At 34.9% G+C, this 22565-nt stretch overlaps 1 protein-coding gene across 2 annotated transcripts; it reads left to right on the top strand.

The window, feature by feature from the left end:
* Positions 1-3153: 3153 nt before the first annotated feature.
* On the top strand, positions 3154-22040 carry LOC131144856 (RNA polymerase II C-terminal domain phosphatase-like 1). 2 transcript variants are annotated; one of them, XM_058093767.1, is made up of 18 exons: positions 3154-3239; positions 3386-4060; positions 5203-5679; positions 6192-6402; positions 6545-6702; positions 6825-6895; positions 7111-7216; positions 7387-7470; positions 8680-9252; positions 9365-9428; positions 13356-13483; positions 13616-13669; positions 15835-15931; positions 19023-19252; positions 19369-19455; positions 20206-20271; positions 20502-20575; positions 21188-22040. In XM_058093767.1, the coding sequence occupies exons 2-18, from the start codon at positions 3806-3808 to the stop codon at positions 21291-21293; spliced, it is 2841 nt and encodes a 946-aa protein (XP_057949750.1). In that variant the 5' UTR covers positions 3154-3239; positions 3386-3805; the 3' UTR covers positions 21294-22040. The 2 variants fall into 2 exon arrangements, with proteins under 2 accessions (XP_057949750.1, XP_057949749.1); XM_058093766.1 differs by having other exon boundaries at positions 3235-4060.
* Positions 22041-22565: the final 525 nt, after the last annotated feature.

The raw sequence follows: 22565 nt of genomic DNA, 5'->3' as shown, positions 1-22565 counted from the left end.
TTAAATTATATAAGACTTCTGCTATAATTTACGCGCACACGTGGCATGCACATGCCTTGCATGTGCTTTTAATTTTTAAAATTTTTAATTGTTATTTATGGCAAGAAAACATTATGCTAGCAGAGTCAGTTTGTATCTCACTAAGAGGATATGTACTAAGGAGTTACTATTAGTTGATAAATTAAATTCCTAAAAAGACTCATATAATGAGTTTTGTCTTAATTAGCTTTTATTATGCAATTAAGTCCATTTTTTTTAACAATATGGAGTTTTTTTTAGGGTCAATTTTAATATATTTAAAATAAATTATAATAAATATAAATATATCTAGTTTTGATTGACTTAAATTCATTTTATAAATGCCTTCTTTTATTTTTAAAATATAATGATATTTTTATCCTTAAAATGATTTATACTATTGCAATTTTTTAGATAGTATAAATATATAGTTCACAATTTTAAATAATGCAAAATATTTTTTAATTTTCATTTTAAAGTTTTTCAAAAAAATAAAAAAAAATAGCTTATTTTTAAATTTTTTTTTAAAATTTTTTTATTAAAAAGATAGAAATAAATAATTTGTTAAAATGCACAAAAATAATTTTTATTTTTCAAATCTAGATTTTCAAATAATTACAAAAAATAATAATAAATTATTTTCTAATTATCAAAAAATCATATGGTAACACCTGAAAGTACAAATTTTAAGCTTGAATTTTTTAGATTCATGTGAATATAGAAGATACTCTATTCATAAATTATACGAATTAAAGTTCAAGATCCAAATTTCATGCTCCCACATGCAAAATAAGAGTTATAAATTAAAAAAAGTAATAATAAAAAACTTATTTTCTAACTAATTATTTAAAAAAGTAGAGACGGAAAATAGAACTACTTGTACAAGCAAATGGGGTCAAATTTCATATAGCTATTACAAAAATAAAAAAATTTATTTTAAAATATTTTTTAAAAAAATTAAAATGAAAAATAAAACTATTTTCACAACTAAACGGACCCTTAAGGTTTTTGAATTTAGTACGTAGTCGAAAGTTTCAAAAACTATGTAAATTCCTTAATTAATGTTATTTTATCACCTTAACACAATATTTTTATCATGTTAGAAATAAAATTATGCCCTTATGTAATTTTTTTTTATTACATAGGAACTCTAACCACCAACAAGCCATCCGGACCCCCTAGTGTGACACCAAACCTACGGATCAGTGTCCTCCTCCTAGGTTTCACTAATCAGGTAAAGTCCGAAATGCGGACACGACTTTCGTGCATTAGTTGGACGTTCGGCCAACCCAACCCCTGTGACATATCTCTATTACCATCCACGGTCCCCGCTGGCTCACAGAAAACTTTTACCATTCACGGTTCCCGCTAGCTCACAGAGTGAACTCTCACCATCCATAGTTCCCGCTGGCTCACAGAATAAATTCTCACCATCCACAGGTACCGTTGATTCCGTAAGTGTATTTACCTGAAATTGAACTTCTGATGTTCCTTCTTACGTGCTGATGCCTTTCCATCGCTCCATGCCCGTGAGGTCTATGTAAATTTTTTCTTGATATATAAAAGATTTGTCATTTAAAATTTTTTAAAGACTTTCTAAATGATCCTAATCCTTGTAGACTGCATAAATATTATTTTAAAATTGGTAAATTTCCCCTCAAACATACCTTCTCCCAACTTAAGCTTCAAAGATGTTTTAGAAAAAAAATTTAAAAATATTTTCTAAATCAATGTAGTTTTTGAAATAATATTTCTTGATGTTTGAATTAAGAAAAAAATAATTACACAAGAACAAAATTGTCATTTTCAAAAAATTAAAAGTTTCTTTATGATAAATTTTAAGGTTCAAATCAAAAAATTTGTTATGTAAGAGTATATTAGTGATTTAAAGGTGTTTAATTTTAAAATTTCAATTTCCTAGCTTAAATTAAGGAAAAATACATGAGAGCAGAAATGTTGTTTTGATGATTTTTTAATGCATACAAAAATACTTTCTATCAGTTACGTAATTTGAAAAAAAAAATTAATTTTACAAATAGTATAATGCATTTAAAAAATATTAGAGAATGCGAGTTTCAAAACTTTCAGTTAGGGCCATTTTAGTATGAACATTTTTTAATCTAAGGTTAACAATAATTTTTGTGGGCTCCTTTTGATTTTCTAACGGGTATCGTAATCAATTATTTCTAATGTAATGTTATTTTTATTTTCACTTTTTATTAAATTTTATTTTATTTTCAATATCATACTAATGCGTTATAATATTAGGTGTTTTGGCTAATTAATCACGAATAATTTAATATAAAAAATTGTATTATAAAAATGTCTGATGCAGGCACAAAAATAAAATTATTACATTTTGTAAAAATATTTTCTTGAAAAAAAATGATTACAGGTCGCATAATGAATCACTTGCTCATTTTTTTAAAAAAGTTTTAAACTAATATGTTATCACTTTTATTGCTACACTCGAGATGATTTTTAGGGTAAAAAACTTAGAGACGAGTTGAATTTTTAATAACTATTGAAAAATTATTTAAATTATTTTTTTTTTTGAAAAAACAATCCTTCTTCACTTAATGACAACATCTTCTAAGAAATTTATTTTTCGTAACATGCAATTTTTTTGATAAAATAACATTATATATATACACACACACATATATTTCAGTAAATATATATTTTTAAAATAATTTAAATCAATATGTTTTTACCGTTCATTGCTCCGTATGATATAACATATAATTCATTCACCGAGTACAATTTTTCTTTTTCTTTTTCTTTTTCTTTTTCTTTTTGAATGAGTCACTCATCAAAATTTTTGGATACGATATATATACTCATTAAAAGTAAATATGAAAATTGCTCAAATCTTTAGACTTTCATTTTATTGTCGATAATTTTTTTAATAAAATGATATTGTATAATTAAAAATGTCCCAAAACTGACCCACATATAAAGTTAGTTATGTGTTACAATAACTTTATCTTCGTTTTTTGTTTGTCTTTTTAAAAATTTTTTGTTTTAAATGTCGCTTTTGAATTTGAAATTAGTATGCCTTAATTAAATTAATTAATTTAAAAAAGCCGTGAGGTATATTAGGTTAAACAAGGCTCATATTTTGATGGTAAGTCTCGCCGCTAGGAATGAAATTCCGACATATACGAGAATACGGTTCAGCGCACCAGTTTCTCTATACGTCACGAGAAGATTAACCAGAAGTAATCTTTAATTCCGTGGCACAGCGCAGAAAAATCTATAAATTAACATCAATTCACTGTTCTTGAATATATATATTTTTAATCTTTTTTTTTATTGCCGATTTGCGATGGACTGCTATTTTTGACCTTTCGCTTTCTGGATCTAGGGTTTTCTTTTTCTGCGACTCGTCGTTCATCATCAAAAACCCAAACACCGCCCCTGACTGGTTGTGGTTCTGTTTTGTTCGGACAGGAATCGAATCGGCCAGTGATTGATAAGTCGATCGATCCGTCGTCGGAGTTCTGCGTTTTTTTGATCTAAAATTTTTCAGAGAAACACAGAAAATGGCCAAAATTATCCTAAATTGTATTTTTATTCTCTCTGTATAATGGTTAAAAAGGCTTGAGACAAGCAAAAGAAATAGGATTCCATGACGATTTTGACGAAAGAAATGATAGATCTGACCATGACGAATCCGAGAATTCCATCTGATTATAGTGAACGGAAGAAGGAGAAGAACAATTGACTCGAAGCGAGGGGTTGGGTTAGAGGCGCAACGCTGCGTTTCGATTCGATTGGGACCAAAATGTTGAAAACGGTGGTGTGTAAAGGGGAGGAGCTACTGGGGGAAGTGGATGTGTACTTACAGAATCAGAAGGTGGATTTGAGAGAGAAGGAAATCAGGATTACGCACTTCTCGCAACCGAGTGAGAGGTGTCCACCACTGGCTGTTCTCCACACCATCACGTCTATTGGTGTTTGCTTCAAAATGGAATCCAAGACGCAGTCACAGGACACGCCGCTCTTTTCTTTGCACTCCTCGTGTCTCAGGGAGAACAAGGTATAGCCAAACTCAAAAACGCAAAACCCCAAGCTCAAACTCAACTCTCAGAACATGATAAGCCCAGATTTCAAATAATGAACATTGTCATCTCGGCCAAGAAAAAAAATTTAAAAAAAAAATTTAAAATCTTTGTTAAGTTTTGGTTGAGAATTCTGGACAATCGAAGAACCCCGGACCCAGCAACTAATGATTACAGTGAAATTTGAACAATCTCAGTGAACTCGCTAACGGATTGGTTTGTAGTTTTGCAGATGCAGTCTAAATTAGTAAGACTTGTTTGAACTGATATTGACTGTCCAGAAAAATACAAACAACTCATTCAGTATGTGAAATTGTGAGCTGACTAAGTCGTTTAGGACTCACTCCCTGAACCTTATTAAAGTGGATACCTTTAATGTTACATCTATGATGCTAAGAATATGCCATCTGATGTTATGAAAGTCATTTACCCATAATATGCATGCTTACTGGAATACTGCTATGCAGAACTTGATTCATTGCTACAGTTGGGGATCTTCCTGTTACAAGCCAGTCTGTATTATAGAAATGGAGTTTGAAAGAGTTTCATAACTTTATGTACAATATCACCTGGGTGGTGGTGAAGTGGTCAAACTGTTATTATTGCCCAGATTCTTCAGCAGAATGAGTTCAATGAGTTCATTTAACGGTAGCTTGCAATGTAAAAAATACTTAATATTAGATAAATGCACATTAGTGAGTTCATGCATCCATCAATTTGTGGTAGCTCAGTACAATTAACACAAACTTTTTTATCACCTTTCATTAGTCTATTTGATGAGGTATTCCATGAAAATATGGCACAAGGTCACAATAAAAAGCATGGTTAGTTTGTCCCATAAGCATCTGAAACTTAAAATCTTTGGTAATTGTTTCTTTATCTCTTTACTATCATTCTATATGTATGAGCTGTATTTATTCAACATATGCATGTATATATGCGACCATAGAATTAGATGATTGTGTTGTTGATTATATTTCTGTTACATATGTGTATCTCAGATGCATGCACGTCCGCAAGAGTGTAATTAGTTGATAATTTTTTCATTGCTTTATCCATCAATTCGGATATGGATAGGTCTAAAAACATTGAATTCCTGTTACCAAATTGGTGTCTGCAGACTGCAGTAATGTCATTGGGAGAAGAGGAGCTCCATTTGGTTGCTATGTCTTCTAGGAAGAATGAGGGACCATTTCCATGTTTCTGGGGTTTTACTGTTGCTTCAGGCCTTTATAGTTCTTGCCTTGCCATGTTGAACCTTAGATGTCTCGGCATTGTATTTGATCTTGATGAAACACTCATAGTTGCAAATACAATGCGTTCATTCGAGGATAGAATTGAGGCCCTACAGCGGAAAATAAATGCTGAAATGGATCCACAACGCATTTCTGGCATGCTGGCAGAGGTAAAGCGTTATCAAGATGACAAGAGTATTCTAAAGCAATATGCTGAGAATGATCAGGTTGTTGAAAATGGGAAGCTGATCAAAATTCAGTCTGAGGTTGTTCCAGCTTTGTCTGACAATCATCAACCCATTGTTCGCCCACTTATACGATTACAAGACAAAAACATTATTCTGACTCGCATTAATCCACCGGTATGTATTTTGAAGTCGAGAATAATACGAGCTCCAGTCCGTCTTTTGAACTGAATTTATTTTCTTTTGCATTTCTGGAATGATTGCTCCAATGGTCCAAACTCTATAGTCACACGTAGACATATATTACTCAGTTTCTTGTCATTAAATGTTACATCATGAGTTACTTGATGCTGCTTATCTTTTATTTTTTTTATTTGAGTTTTGTGGGTCATTGAGTCATTCAAATTAATGAAATCATGGGAATTTATAGTCGTACAATGAGGATTTTTGGGAGTCTATCAAACATGTGAATCATCTATTTTTCTGTATGGTGTTTTTCTTGATAACGGTTTAATGATGGGTATGATTGGGTAGTGCAGGAGGAACATTTAGTAAGTGTTTATTTCATAATTATCATGTCCTATTTCCCTCCATCTCTCCGCCCCTCCTTCCCTTGACCCCCGACCCCCAATATATTGCATTAGAAATTTATCCATGCAATTAATTCTCAATTTTTAATATCGCTATAGATTCGTGATACGAGTGTTCTTGTGAGGCTGAGACCTGCGTGGGAGGATCTCCGGAGCTATCTGACTGCAAGAGGCCGCAAGCGTTTTGAGGTTTATGTTTGTACAATGGCTGAGAGAGACTATGCCTTAGAAATGTGGAGGCTTCTTGATCCAGATTCTAATTTGATAAATTCTAAAGAATTATTGGATCGCATTGTGTGTGTGAAATCTGGTTAGTTTTGAAGAAACATGATCTGTTTTTAATTTATAGCTTGTGATCCAATTTAGTACATCTTATTCCCATTTTTCCTACACTCTTGTAAAACAGAAATACCGTCTATGGTTGTACTCATCCTTTTATTAAATTTTTATAGGCTCGAGAAAGTCACTATTTAATGTCTTTCAAGATGGAACCTGCCATCCTAAGATGGCATTGGTGATTGATGATCGCTTGAAGGTTTGGGATGAGAAAGATCAACCTCGGGTGCATGTGGTTCCTGCATTTGCTCCATACTATGCTCCTCAAGCTGAAGTATTTATTACATGCTCTTGGTTATTTATTTGAAATCTGCAGTAGTGTGAATTGGGATATATGTTATAGTTGAGGTCTAATGATTTCTTAATGACACGAGTTTGCCACTTCTTTGATTGTAGGCAAATAATGCTATTCCAATTCTGTGCGTTGCAAGAAATGTTGCCTGCAATGTTAGAGGTGGATTTTTCAAGTAAGATCATACAAATCTCAAGAAAGTTCATCTCTCAGTGTGTATGTGTGTGTTTGAGTGCACATGTGCATGTGTTTTTTGTGTGTGTTTATGTGGCACATGTACATCATCATCTTATGAGTGTGTTTCTAGCATTAACTAATTAAGTTCTGATTTGATTTCAATGTTTTTATGGTATTTATTGCATTACTTGACATTGGTAAACCCGATAACAGGGAATTTGATGAGGGTCTTTTACAACGGATCTCCGAGCTCTCATACGAAGATGATATCAGAGATATTCCTTCACCTCCTGATGTCAGCAACTATTTAGCCTCTGAGGTTAGTCATGACATACTGCTGGTTTTAATTTTCATGGGATTGCAAAGCAATTTGGTTGCTATTGCACCAACTTCAACATTTGCAGAGTGTCCAAGTTTAGGTAGTATGTCTATCATGTATATGTTGAGCTTACTTAATGTTCTTGTCAACCATCAATTTTTGTCCTTTAGGATGATGGTTCTACTTCAAATGGAAACAAAGATCCGCCTTGTTTTGATGGCATGGCAGATGCAGAGGTTGAAAGGAGACTAAAGGTAATATTCCCATGTTCTCATTTTTTTTGATTGAAAATTATTAAGGAGAACAAGAAGTACACCGAAGAGCATGAAAAATCCTCCCTAAAAGATGCAAGAACAAAATGCTAAAAAATCAAAAGAAATCAAAACAGCACAGCCAGCCAATTATACTGTAAATCAGAAAAAGAAACCCTTTGAAAAATTCTGCTGCAAAATCCCACAAGGAGGCCAAATACTGAATCCTATTCCAAAGCATAATCAAAGACATCCTCTTTCCACAAGACTTCCACTCCAATCAAAGCCCCCACAAAACTATGAAAATCGCATGCCTCCACAATGCCAAACCATCTCTACCCTTTCCAAAACCTGAAAATGATATAGCCAAAAATCCTCCATTGACACTGGACTCACCCTATAATCTCCAAATGAACCAAAAAGATTATTCTGAACTTTCAAAAAAACAAAAAAAGAACTACGAAAATCGCATACCTCCACAACACCAAACCATATCTACCCTTTCCAAAACCTGAAAATGATATTGCAAAAAATTCCTCCATTGACACCGGACTCACCCTACAGTCTCCAAATAAACCAAAAAGATTATTCTGAACTTTCCATGAAGAGGAGCAACGAAGGAATAGGTCAGAAATAGATCTGAACTTTCAAAAAAAATAAGAGAACAAACATCCAGGGATAAAGCATTGAAAGACCTCCTATTCTGCAATAGATTGTCAATGTCAACTCTATTAAGAACAACCAACCAAACAAAGGCCTTAATCTTTGAGAGTTTGAGGGGACTTTAGCCTTCCAGATAGAGTGGGAGAGACAAGTTTTTATTGGTCAAATGCTCTAAAAAAGACTTTCAAGGGTACGCCCCAGAAGAATCTAGAATCCACAAATGGTAGTCCCTCCTTTCAGAAAGGAGCCCGCCCTCCAACAAACTTAATAAGGAGGTGAGCTCCAACATGATTAAGAGCCCTATGAAAATGAAAACCACAAGGGAATCCATCCCCATTTGAAATAAATATCTTGTTATAATTTATGTTCTTACTCTGTCAGATGAAGTCCAGTTTCAGATGTTTCTTCTTGTGATTTGGCTTATTCAAGTGAAGAGATCTCACTTTCTTGGCTTGTTAAGCTGATACTTTTTGGTGTACTTATTCTTGAAATGGCTGGTGTTTGTATTCAAAGTTTGTGGGTTTGTTATCTAATCAGCGTGTCATTCAGGATGCAATTTCGGCTTCTTCAACAGCAACTAATCTGGACCCAAGGCTTGCTCCTTCTCTCCAGTTCACAATTGCGTCTTCTGCTAGTTCAATTCCATTCCCAACACCACAAGGGTCTACATCTCTTCCGATTAAGCAGTTCCCTCCAATCCCTGCATCAGTTAAACCACTGGGTCATGTAGGCCTCTCAGAACCTAGCTTACAAAGTTCTCCTGCTAGGGAAGAGGGTGAGGTACCGGAATCTGAATTAGATCCAGACACGAGGCGGAGGCTTCTCATATTGCAGCACGGGCAAGACACAAGAGATACCCCATCAACTGAACCTTCATTTCCTGTTAGACCTCCATTACCAGTTTCAGTTCCACGTGTGCCATCTCGCGGAACCTGGTTTCCAGTTGAGGAAGAGATGAGTCCAAGACAACTGAACCGAGCAATGCCTAAAGAATTTCCTTTAGATTCAGAACCAATGCTTATTGAGAAGCACCGAGTTCCTCACAGCTCTTTCTTTCATAAGGTTGAGAGTTCTATTCCTTCTGAGAGAATTCTTCAAGATAATCAAAGACTGCCAAAAGAGGTAAGTGGCATTTGCTTATAGATGACTTAAGAGTTCCAAGTTTTAATGCTGAAAAGCTGAAGTTATTTGCAGCTGATGCAGCATATTGTCTTATAGCATTGTTTGGGTGCAGGTACTTCACAGAGATGATCGGTCGAGGTTAAACCATTCAGTATCTAGTTATCATTCTATCCCAGGTATGCTAGAAATTGAAAGCTATGACTCGAACATAATTGTGCATAGAGATGCTATTCCTTTTTTTTTTTTCTTTTTAAATGTAATTGAAAAAAAAAAAGGAAAAAAGAAGTAAAAAAAAGAGGAAAAGTGTGGGGGGCAAGAAGGGGTTTCAAATTTTGTAGTTTGTCTCTTGGATACCAGAATTCATGTATTGAAATTTTCAGTTTATGAATTCCTTGGTTTATTGATCATTCAATATACTTAGAAGAATTTTTTGCATAGGTCAGTGAGGAAACTCTAGAACCTATGGCCTTGGGAAGTATGAAAAGTGTCATCGTTGTTAGGCTGGTTGTTGTTTCTTATTGATATATGGACTTAAATAGTGCTCTTTTAATAACTATAATATGGCCCTTATTATACGTATTGTATGTAATAGTGTAATACTATAATATATTATATGCTAATAAAATATATTGAATATGTGAGTGCTTTTCTGATACTTTGGGCTATTACATATTTTCAAAACAGCTGCTTTTGTGCTCCTAGGTGTACTAGATCCCCTGTTATTGTTGAATTTCTCTTCAATAAATAGTGGGAGGTTTTCATAGTTAAAATTAGCATTAACAGCATGGTTCCTTAGATTGCTAATCCATTATCATTTGATGGACAAAACTCTTCTGATGTGAGTGCCACCTTCAATTAACTTATGAGATTTTCAGGGTTGTTTCTGCTGTTGATTTTCAACAAGATTAGAAAGCTTTCTTGCTTTTGGAACATTTTTTAATTATTTTAATTGTTTTTTTCTCCTTACAAGAGAACGCCGCATCTTCCTAGTACTATATAATAAAATTCTTGTTTGATCTGAAAATGAAGTTTTATTGTTATATATCGGTAAATATGATGCATATCGGTTGTACATTATTTGATCTGCTTGAGCTCAATTTGACCAAAATATAGGTCTATTGCCAGTTTTATTAGCAGCACATTATGTCAAATGGACACTTGCGAAAAAAAAAAAGAAAAAAAAAAGAGAGAAGCAGAGGACACCATTAAACAAGGGAAAAGTATGTGTTACATACAAGTGTTGATTTTTATTTTTTATTTTTTTGGGTAATGGGAAATCCTTGCTGTTGCATTAGATATTACTAGGCAAACCTTGGCCTGACAAACCGATCCCCAGGTCCACCAAACAGGTGAAAGCTGATAGAGTGGGTTTCCTTGCATTGTTGTGGGTATTGGCTAGTGGGTTCTTTTGGTTCTCATCAATGGCAGATGTACAGCAGGGTTGAGTTGCTTTACTCCAGTACAGTTGTGTAATTTTTTTCCAGGCTTTTGTTTTATTTATTTATTTATTTATTTTCTTTTGGAGGCTATCTTATCCTTTCTTCCTTTCACCCTAAATCCTGAACCCCTAAACCGTACAACCCTAAACCTAATCCCTTTCCTCCATCCGACTCCAAATGCTTTCCTGTCCATCACTCTATCCAAAAAACTTCAACTAACATGATCTTAAGCAGCCTCAAAATCCAGTTTCAAAGCCAATCCTCCCTTGTTTCTTCTGACAGCATCTTCAACGACCTCATTTGCTACCAGTTCTGAATCTACAATCTGCCTATTTCGAATGAATGCACTCTCACTATGGGAAGTACAATCCAACAAAATGCTAGCAAATCTCTTAGATAACATTTTCAGTAAGGATCTTATACACACTGATGACAAGACTAATTGGCCTGAAGTACCCAACTCTAGCACAATCTTTTTTAGGCACCAGGGTAACAAAAATCAAATTAATTCTTCTACCTGCAATCCCATTACGGAAAACTTATAAAGAACTTTGAAAAGATTTTCCTTCAAAAGAGTCCCAACCATCCTGAAAAATGTCATTGTAAACCTGTCTGGCCCAAGAGCCTCTCTCCATCCATTTCGAACACTGTGCCTCTAATCTCCTCCTGAAAAAGCCTCTCTAAGCTCTCTGCCTTCTCTGTGGGAATATGGTACCAGCCCAACCGATCAATCATAGCCCGCCCTATTGCCCCATCAACATCCTCATAAGAAAAGAGTTACTAAAAAAATCAGTAATCATGCCAGCAATGCAATCAGGTCCCTAGTAAACAAATCCCTATCATCCTCCAATTCTTTTATAAAATTCCTCCTCCTCCCACTTGTCACCGGATGAAAGAGTATTGTACTATAATTCCCCCCTTCGACTGAATTCATTCTGGACTTATGCCACCAATTAACCATTTCCATCAAAAGAGCTGGCTAAAATTCATTAGACAACTGAACCCTTCTACCCACAAATCCACAATCTTCTGAAAGAGGCATCTCCTCACCAATCTAAAGCACCTAGTTCTTGTTAGATTTCTTTTTCCCTAGAATGCACAACACTGGAAAACTCCACATACCAATTCTAAGTTTGTCTTTCAAAAACTTAAGCTGCCTTGTAAAACAAATACCCTCCCGACCTTCCACGGTACAACACCCGCCACTCCTTAGCCAGCCTCCTAAAGTCGTGACGTCTACCACATATTTCCTAAGTGAAAAGGAGTTGTGCCTGACTTCCTAGTGTGCTTTCTGATCACTGCCTTTAATGCTTGAATCTAAATTCAAGAGTTGAACTTTTGCAGTTTATTTTAGTTTTTCCATGCCCACTGCCCCCACCTAAAAGCACAAAAAAAAAAAAAGGGTTCATGCCCTTAACTTTGAGTGTAGTTTTAAACTATATGCTAGTTACGATGAAATGAACTTGTAACTGTGTTGGAGGAATAGATGATTTTGGACTTCAACAATAGTTTAGAATTTGGAGGGAAAGTTGAGATTGGGAAAAAAGATACCATTATTTCCATGGGTCATTTAGTGATTGATGAACTTACTAGGAATATCCAAAATAAGATCCCATGGTGTATGCTATTTGCATATGATATTGTTTTGATTGATGAAAGTAAGAGTGGGGTAGAATCTAACTTAGAACTTTGGAGAATAGCTTTACAGTCTAGAGGTTTTAAGATAAATAGAAATAAGACAGAATATATGAAATGTAATTTCAGCTATGTAAGGTGGAATATTGAAGATAAGACTAAACTTGATAATCAAGAAGTCAACAACACTAATAGAATTCGATATCTTGGATCTATTATGCAAGCAAAGGGAGAAATTGAAGAGGATGTAGTACATAGAGTCAAAGCAGGTTAGGTGAAATGGAGGAGTGCATCAAGGGTTCTATGCAATTGTAGAATACCATTAAAAGTAAAAAGAGAGTTCTATAAAATGGCTGTAAGACCAGCCATGTTTTATGAATCATAATGTTGGGCAATTAAGAAACAACACACTCAAAAAGTAAAAGTGGACAAAATGCGCATGCTAAGGTGGATAAGTAATATAACATTAAAGGATAAATTAAGGAATGAACATATTCGTAATAAGTTAGACAAAACATTGGTAGAAGATAAGGGGAGGGTGGCTTAGATGGTTTGGGAATTCGATACTTAGGCCAATTAGTGCACTAGTGAGGAGGAGCAAGCTAGTCATTATAAATGGTACTAGAAGAGAAGGAGTAGACCTAAAATAACTTGACATGAGGTAATGAGAAAGGATTTAATAGCTCTTAATTTAGTTGAAAAAATGCCTTCGATCATGTGAATTGGCAAGAAAGGATTCATATAGCCAATTTGACTTATTGAGACTTAAGGCTTTTATTGTTATTGTTATTTGGCCTTTGTTTTCATGTACTTGAATTTACATGCGAGGGATGTTTATTTATTTCCAGACTTTTATACGAATGATTGTATCCTTCATAAGCTTGTGAAAAATGTTGAAGTGCATTCTAGAGCATGTTCACTGATGGCTTGTTTTTGGCTTGAATTATTAATGATTTTAGTAGTTTCTTTGGGTTATGGACTTATGGTTTGTAAACAGTTCTTCTGTATAATGGGAGTCCCTTTAAATAGGTGAAGAGGTTCCTCTAGGCCGATCATCCACTAACAGAGATCTGGACTTCGAATCTGGACGAGGTGTTCCATATGCTGATACTCCTGCTGGGGTTTTGCATGGTATTGCAATGAAGTGTGGCACTAAGGTATTGAAACAACGTTTAGTGTTGTATAAAAGTCTATTGTGTTTTTTGTTTTTAATTTTATTCACATTTCTTCTAAAATGCTTTCTTTTTCATACCTGTGATTTATTTATCATTTATTCCAAATACTTGCAGGTGGAGTTCAGACCAGCTCTGGTTGCTAGTAGTGAACTGCAGTTCTCCATTGAGGTTTTACAAACATTTTGATTCTTCAACTTATTAGTTTAACGACAATTTTAGCAATTATTTGTAGTCTGGTTGCAGTAAAATATAATTTCGTTCGAATTCATACTTTGAGCTTACCTCCTACTAGGTCTCTTTTTTTAAACTATTTACTTTCAGGGATGAATAAAACCATTCAGCCCATTGAATTTGTGAGTTGATTTGTCTTTCATGTTTTGAACTGCTAATGGTAATTGGGGATGACATTGATCATTTAGCATATATTATCATTGTATATTCCTTAAATGCAACTATCTTGTAAAAGACATTCATAAATGTGAATAGTTTCTATTTTATGAGTCATATTGGGAAAGGGTAGTTGAACAAAGATTAAGGTTAGAAACGAAAGTTTCAAAAAATCAATTTGGTTTTATGTCTGGGAGATCTACCACAGAAACTATATATATTTTAAGAAGATTAATAGAAAAGTTTAGGGAAAAGAAGAGGGACTTGCATATGATATTTATTGACTTAGACAAAGCATATGATAGGGTACCTAGAGAAGTTCTATGGTGGATTTTAGGAAAAATAGGGTATTTGTAGTTGATATACTGATGTTATTAAGGATATGTATGCTGGAGTAATGACTAGTGTAAGGACCATAAATGGAGAAAGTATAGAATTCCAATCAACATAGGTGTGCATCAAGGATCTGCTTTGAGCTCCTATCTTTTTGCCTTAGTGGTGGGCCAATTGACTAAGAGCATTCAAAATGAGATTCCATGGTGTATGTTGTTTGCAGATGATATTGTATTGATTGATGAAACTAGGGGCGTAGTAGATGCTAAGTTAGAATTACGGAGAAAAACTTTGGAATCTAAAGGCTTTAGGATAAGTAGAAATAAGACGAAATATATGAAATGTAATTTCAGTTATGGTAAGAAAAATATTGGAGACAAAGTTAAACTTGATGATGAAGAAATAAATAGCACTTGTTGATTTCGATACCTTGGATCTATTATGCAAGCTAAAGGATAAATTGAAGATGGTGTAATGTATAGAGTTAAAGCAGGTTGGGTAAAATGAAGAAGTGTTTTAAGTGTGCTTTGTGATCGTATAATACCCTTAAAATTAAAAAGGAAGTTTTATAGGATGGCTATAAGACCAACTATACTATATGGATTGGAATGTTGGGAGACAGAGAAACAGAATTTCCAAAAAGTAAAAGTTTCGGAGATGAGAATGCTTAGATGGATGAGTGGTATAACACCGAAAGGTAAATTAAGGAATGAACATATTCGCAGTAAATTAGGTGTAACTCCTATAAAAGATATGATAAGGGAGGGACGACTCAGATGGTTTAGGCACTTGCAACGTAGGCCACATAATGCGCCAATGAGGAAGAGTGAGTTAGTTACTTTAGGGGGCAGTAGAAGGGGTAGGGGTAGACCTAAAATAACTTGGAATGAGATAGAGAGTAAGGATTTAATAGCCTTGAATTTGTCAAAAGAAATGGTCCATGATCACATAAATTAACGGAAAATTATTCATATAGTTGACCCTGCACCTAGTGGGGCTTAAGGCTTGATTTTGTTGTTGTTATAGGTTGTTCTTGTCTAAATTTTAAATCGAGCATTTAATGATTTTAATTGGAGCAATATGGAAAAAAGGAAATTATAATTGCAATTCTTCTTAAATAATGGGAATTTATTAAACTTCAAATGATGAAATAATAGTCTCATAAAAGACTATTCCTCTTTTCATTTGCAGACTTCTTCACTAGGTCTAATTTCTGTTTTCAACGCATCAATTTTTGTCCATTCTTTCATGTATCCTACCTTTTACGTCTAGTAATTATGGAGCTTTATAATAAATTTTAAGTAAAAAACTGAGGGTTCTATGTTTTAGTGTGTTAAGAATGAAGAAAAGCAGAAGACTTTCCTATTAGTCGGGTTTGCTTGGGGCCATTCTTGTGGTAACTTATTAATTTTTCCGCTATTACCATGTAATGATGTTGGATGTGCTGTCATTCTACTGACTTCACTTTTCTTTTTTAATCCTTGAAGCATCCTTCTGTTTGAAGTAGTTCTTATATTATCATTGAAGGCATAGTTTTGATTCTAAATTTTCTTATTTGTAGATGTTGTGTCTGATATCTTATCAGCTCATCCTATTATTTCTTTTTTTGGTAGGTATGGTTTGCAGGAGAAAAAATTGGTGAAGGAATTGGTAGAACAAGAAGAGAAGCCCAGCATCAGGCTGCTGAAGGGTCTCTTAAAAATTTGGCCTGTAAGATTACTTATTATTATAGTTATTGATTCATGTTAGGTTGGCTTTTAATGTCTATATATGGTCAAAGCTTTTTCTTGTCTCGACCATTTAGGGGAGTTTGAGTGTTGCCTTACAATGAAACAATTTTTGACGACTCTTTTGGGTGAAGAGTGAATTGGTGATTTTATTTATTGGGTTACTTGTTTATAAGAAGTTGCTAAAGGTTTAAATGAATGGTCCTGTCATTTAAAAATATGTATTTTGATTTTAAATTTGATTACATGTTATGTTTGGACCTTTCCACATAGTTAAGAATGGAGTTCCTCCTCTCTTTTACAATGTGAAGTCTGGGGCAAAGGCCTTTGGTTGCTTTGACTTACTGCTACCAAAATTCTGTTTTAGCAAACGAATTTTCGGTTTAAATTTTCAGAAGTGCTTTGGGCACATCTTTGGAGTCATGTGGGATATTTTAAGCCATGTTTTATATTGTTCATTCTTATTTTTTGCTATTTATTTGAAGCTTCTCTCCCCAATAGTTGTTGAAAGCCCAAACTGGCAAATCTCTCAGCCGGTTTACACATTGCCAATACTGCTATATCTATTTGGGTGTCTAACCTGCCAGGATCTGTTATTTTATATAATTAATACTCCAAAACATTATGCTCTCTATGAAATTTTCATATGAAATTTTTTTTAAGCATTCATAGTGCATTTTTATATTGTTTTATAAATTTTAGGCTCCAGTTTTTCTAAACTAATGTGCATGGTTTATTACAAAGACCCAAGGAAAATACCAGCTAGGACCAAAGGATGTGCCGCTTCCTCCTCTAGAAGGTTTAGATGGAATTAATATTTTTTAGGACAATGCTTCTAAAGAACTGAAGGTAAAAAATTGAATTCTGCGCAATCCTGTTGGATACTGGGCCTCACGTTGTCTGATCATGGAGGAAATGAAGTTAGGCTTGATGGTGGTAAATATAAGGGTGAAGAAGGGTTAGAGGGAATTAGCGAATTTGAAGTGCTCGGTGAACTATGATGGGAAAGGATTAAAGAGGTGCTTTCTTGGATAAGTTAGATATATATATATATAATTTATTTTCGTTATTTTTATTTTATTATTTTGCTCTTTGCTGTTGTTTTTCTTTTTCTTTTTGAGGATTTAGTATCCCTAGCTTTGATTGTACGTTCTCTTTCTTAATATATATTATTATCCCAAAAACAAAAAAGTGAACCTTTAAAAGTTTGAGATGGAAGAATACCAAAAGAATTAAATGCATATCTATTGAGTGTGCATAATATGTGCTCAGCTCTTCTTGATGTTGAAAAGCCCTCCTATTCCAGTTGTTTGTGTAAAACAACAGATAGCCGAGATTGCTTCAACTCCCCAGGCTTTGTTGAACTAGATACAAATAAGGCAATGAACCGTTTCACAGCATTGGCTTCTCTATGCCTACCTAAAAAAATTGCGTGGAGTGGTGGAAGAGCATTCATGTAGCCGAGAGAAGGCTAAATTGTTGTAGCTGTTGTAGCATGTGTTACTAAGCCTGTGAGAGAAGAAACAGGAATGAAATTCAGCAGTGAGCCAGATTATTTGTAAACTGAGCACTTAATTTGCTTAGAACACATCTTCCTACAACAACAACAGCAAACCAAACCTTATGTCTCATTAGCTGGGGTTGGCTGCATGAATTGTTTCCACCAATTTACAAAATCATGGGCAATTTCCTCCTACAATTTAAGGGCTAGTCCATAGTATCTCATTCCAAGTTATTTTAGGTCTGCCCCTATGCTTCTACTATAGTACTACGACTAAGAATAACTAGCTCACTTTTCATTGGTGGACTATGTTGCCTATGTTGCGCATGCTTGAATCATTTGAGTCACCCCTCCCTTTTATCTTCTACAAGTGCAGCTTTTACTTTTTGGATATGTTGTTTCGTAGTTACTCAACATTCTGATCCATATAGCATAATTGGTCTTATAGCGTCATTTTACATCTTGTTTGATTTCTCGTTCAGCTTGCACAATAGATCCAAGGTAAAATCTAATAGTGCTAGACTAATCTTTTCTTCAATATTCCTCCTACCATGAATGAAATTACATTATATATTTTGTATTCTTTTTACTTATTCTAAAACCTCTAGATTCTAAAGCTTCTTTCCATAATTCTAATGTAGATTCTATTCCTCCCCTAGTTTCATCAATCATTGCAATATTACGTGCACTATGGAGTTTGGATACTCCTAGCAGATCTTTCATGTACACCTATTGTGATTGAAAATTCCCCACTCTCCATGTCTAGTCTTAAAACTAGTCATTACTCTATTGTACATATCCTTAATTAGTAGACCAACCCCCCATGGAACTTCCCTCAGTAACCTGTCATAGGTTTTCTCTAAGTCAATAAAAACCATATGCAAGCCCCTCATCTTTTCTCAAACTTTTCCTTTTGACCTCCTTTAAAGAAAATATAGCTTTTCCTGTTGATCTCCTAGGCATAAGACCAAATTGATTTTGGGACCTTTGTTTCTAACCGTAGTCTTTGTTCAATTATCCTTTTGCACAGTTTCATTTTATGACTCGTGAGTTTAATTCCACAATAGTTATTACAATTTTGATTTGTTTTAATTTTTTATATCAGTATTAAAACACATCTTCCTGATTAGCCTATTTTGAGGTATTATATGGTTAACTGTTTGAATCTTATTCAGGCTTCTGTTCAAGTAATTGGGAAGCAGTTGCTACATTTTTGAATATTTTTGGGGGCCTCCAATAAAGTATGTAAAATGAATAGAAGAAATTTCGCCTTATTGCCCATGTGGGCATGGATACCCACATTATAAAAGTTAATTCATAAGAATATTAAATATTTACTGTGTTTTTATTGTCCATAGTTTCCCTGAAATAATTCAACCTCTAGATTTCCATATTGGTCTCAAGTTTATATCACATGCCCAAGCCAAATTAGTATCATCCTAACATGCCAAGTAGTTTCATAACTAATATAATTCCTGCAGTAGTGTTGATTGTCCATTTTTTCATCTTGATTCCCTTTGTACAGGGTAGTGAGTGATTCTTTTCTGACTACACTGGGCAATGGTTTTTGCAGATAAATATTTGTCCAATGTTAACTCTGATTCAAGCTCTATGCATGGGGATCAGCCATTTAATGCAAAAGAAAATGGTTTTTTAACTGATATAAGTTCTTTGGGGAATCCAACATTGTCCAAGGAGGAGTCTGCAGCATTTTCAACCGCATCCGAGCCATCTAGGCTTCTGGACCCAAGGCTGGAAGGCTCTAAGAAATCAATGGGTTCAGTCTCTGCGCTCAAAGAATTAGTCAGTGTTAGAAGTATTTTAATGCAGTTGTTTTCTACCAAAATGTCTTCTGCATTGTCACAATTGTAGTTTTCTTATTATTGACATTCTCTGCATTTGCTTGTTTCTTTTTTTAGTGCACGATGGAGGGGCTTGCTGTGGCTTTTCAAGCCCAGCCTTCAGTACCGTGTAATTCACTCCAGAAGGATGAAGTATATGCACAGGTTAGCCCTTTCCTAGGATATGTACTTCAGTTTTTTGAGTGAAGCTTTTGGGCATTTTCTTTTAGGTGCGGTGTTTTAACTTTCATCTTAGTGAAAGAAATGACAAGAATTTATTTATTTTCCTTTTTTACTCCTTTTTTAAGATCTTGAGAAAACTTAATCACGTAATAAAAGAACAGTGGGGACCACATTATGGCAAACCTTGCATATTTGTCAGAATCTATTGTTCTTCTTCACTAATATTTGGGACAAGGTTTATGTCAAGTTGGGGTTGATTTTTCTGGTTTCAATCCTTTTCTCCCTGTAACATCCTCTGTTCTTGTGCTGGATATAGGACCTTAATTCCTATCTTTGGAAGATGTAGTCGTGTAGAATTGCTGTTTTGAGTTTGTATGTAACTTGTCGTATCCTTATGTGATAGAGTTCTTGGTCATGTCAGTGGAGAGCGATCTTTTAGATGAGTGGCTGTTTTAATTCTATATTCATTCATCGGCCAGTTGACTGTTCTTGCTGAGAAAAATTGTATATAAATGTAAAATTTGAGGCTGCAACTTTGTTTTCAATTTTCAAAGACAGACTGTTTAATATTTCATATTTTGGGATTTCAATGTCCTCTTAAAGAGCCAGTTACATGACATGTATCATTTGATTGATAGTGGGCTTAAAAACGATACAGGTATTATTGAAGTAGTCATTTGAATTTTTTTTTTCTATCTGGTAATGCTTATGATGCTTTGGAATTTTGTCCAGGTTGAAGTAGATGGACAGGTTCTTGGGAAAGGAACGGGATTAACGTGGGATGAGGCTAAGATGCAGGTATTTGCTTTCACCACTTTCTTTTTACCTTTTATGAAAATTTTATGTTCTCATGTGGAATTATTGAAAAGAATTCATGTAGCTGGCCCCACTTGGTGGGACTTTAAAAAGGTTTGCTGCTGCTGCTGCTTCTGCTTCTGCTGTTATGAGATTTCTATGCACTCCCCCTTATTATACACCATTTTATTTAATAAGTATGTGTTCTATGCACCTGATATGCTTCTCCTTAGGCTGCTGAAAAGGCTCTTGGAAGTCTAAAATCTACGCTTGGTCAATTTTCTCAGAAACGTCAGGGATCTCCAAGGTGAGTCCCTCCAACCCCCCAGAAAACTATTGCTTGTTATCAATAGCCTGTTTAAACTGCTTTTGCATGTTTTTTGGGCTCTCTTTTGTTTGCATGCTTCTACTTCCCCAACCATAATAAAAATGGTTTTTTGTGCCATACACATATTTTGTACATCAGGAATGCTTTAAGAAAATAGTTGGGGTAGACCACAAAATATCTAAAACTCTCTTTGCTGTTCAGTGGCCTGTGAGTGGGCACTGTTCCCACCCAAATCAAATTTTTGCTTGATGGCCCTAAAGTTTATAAGATTTTGGAAATGCTGAATACTTTATTGAACCCATAATTTCTTTTGGAAGAATGAAAAAATCTTGTGGTATGGTTGATTTTTCCTTCAGCTTTGAAGGAAAAAAGGAAAGAAAGACTCTGTCCAGAAAATTTTTCATTTTGGATTTCCATGTATAAAAATAAATAAATAAAGTTTTTGGACTTTTTTAGAACCCTTTTCACATATGTAGTTGGGTTGTCAGTTTATGTAGATGCTAGATTTGCACTCTCTCTCTCTCTCTCTCTCTCTCTCTCTCTCTCTCTCTCAATTAGCTTATTCATACACTATCTTTGATAATGTGTTAGGTCATTGCAAGGGATGTCCGGCAAGCGTTTAAAGCCAGAGTTTACTCGATCTTTGCAGCGGATGCCTTCTGCTAGATACTCCAGAAATGCTTCTCCTGTTCCCTGAAAGATGAGATCATCCCCTTCCCTCAATTTTTGGTGTTAGCTGCTTTTGCATTGTATGATAACTGACTGAAAAGAAGGCAAGAGCTGTTCAGATCCATGACCTGTCGACCGGCTTAATGGCTGCCCTTCTAGTCTCATTGGACACCTGGTGTGAGCCAAGGGGAGCCAAATCCTGCTCCGTTCTTGGGTTGGTTTATTTCTTTGGAAAGCAAAGGGAGATGCTTTGCCAAGTAGCTGCAGTTTTCTAGGATGTTTGGCACCTAGGGATTTCCAGCGATTGTAGTATCATCTTTTTCTCTGGAGCATGTTTTCTGCAATACAGGGCAGGGCCTATTAGCATTCCCTATTCTGCAGGATGCTGCCATCGGTGCCAAGTCTCTAGGTGAGCTTAATTGGATTTAATTTTGAAGTGTTGGTGTTCATCAGGCAGGCAGCGAGAGAACCTGGCATTGATCGAGATCAGCTTCTGGCCATGCTCACGGTATATATAAGCAAACCGCTGACATTTTCACTGTAGCTCAGTCAACTGACCAACTTTTCACGTTTTTACTGTAGTAGCTCGATCAGCTGGCGACTTTTCTTTTCTTTTCCTTGTAACCTAGTTGCCCCACCTGCTGCAGATGATAATGTTTTGTCAGTGTGCAGAGAGGGCTGAATTTCTAACTCGGCTTGACATGAACAACGCCGGTGTAATAAATATAGCTTTTTATTTCACTTTCTATATAGCATCCCTATGAAAATTTCTAAATTCACAGTTTCAAATCTAAAATGCCGTGTATGAACATTTGTTGATGTCAGGATTTGCCCTAGGTTATGCAGCGATTTACCATAAAATGATTGAGCATATTTAAGGGAGTTTGAAAAGTAGTTGCCGTCTGCTTATGATGGTTAAGTTAGCCGAACAGCCAATGACGTAGCTGTACATGGAAAATGTTAGACTACGGACCGAGAGAAAAGGGGGTTGTCTAGACGACTAATTGGTTGTAACATCAGGGTTGGCTAATTTAATAACATCTTTATTCACTTTTAGCTCTTGCATCTCCTTTATTGTTTTCTTCTTTTGTTTTTGCTTCATCTTCGCTTATTACTAATATACAATAAATGTTTTTGGTCATCTCTGCCTTATCCATGGGTGATGGCAAGGCTTATCAATGGCTTGCTTGATGACAGTTTACCAAAGGGCTTGCAGAGGAAAATGAAGCTAGCATCTCTCGGATAGCCCAAGAGAGTGCAACTATCCTCAAGCCAATAGATGTGGCAACCATCGCACAAT

The sequence above is a fragment of the Malania oleifera genome, chromosome 12 (assembly GCF_029873635.1).
Source record: "Malania oleifera isolate guangnan ecotype guangnan chromosome 12, ASM2987363v1, whole genome shotgun sequence".
Taxonomy (NCBI): domain Eukaryota; kingdom Viridiplantae; phylum Streptophyta; class Magnoliopsida; order Santalales; family Ximeniaceae; genus Malania; species Malania oleifera.
Note: the sequence above shows the minus strand (reverse complement) of the source record. Positions and strands in the feature narration are given on the sequence as shown.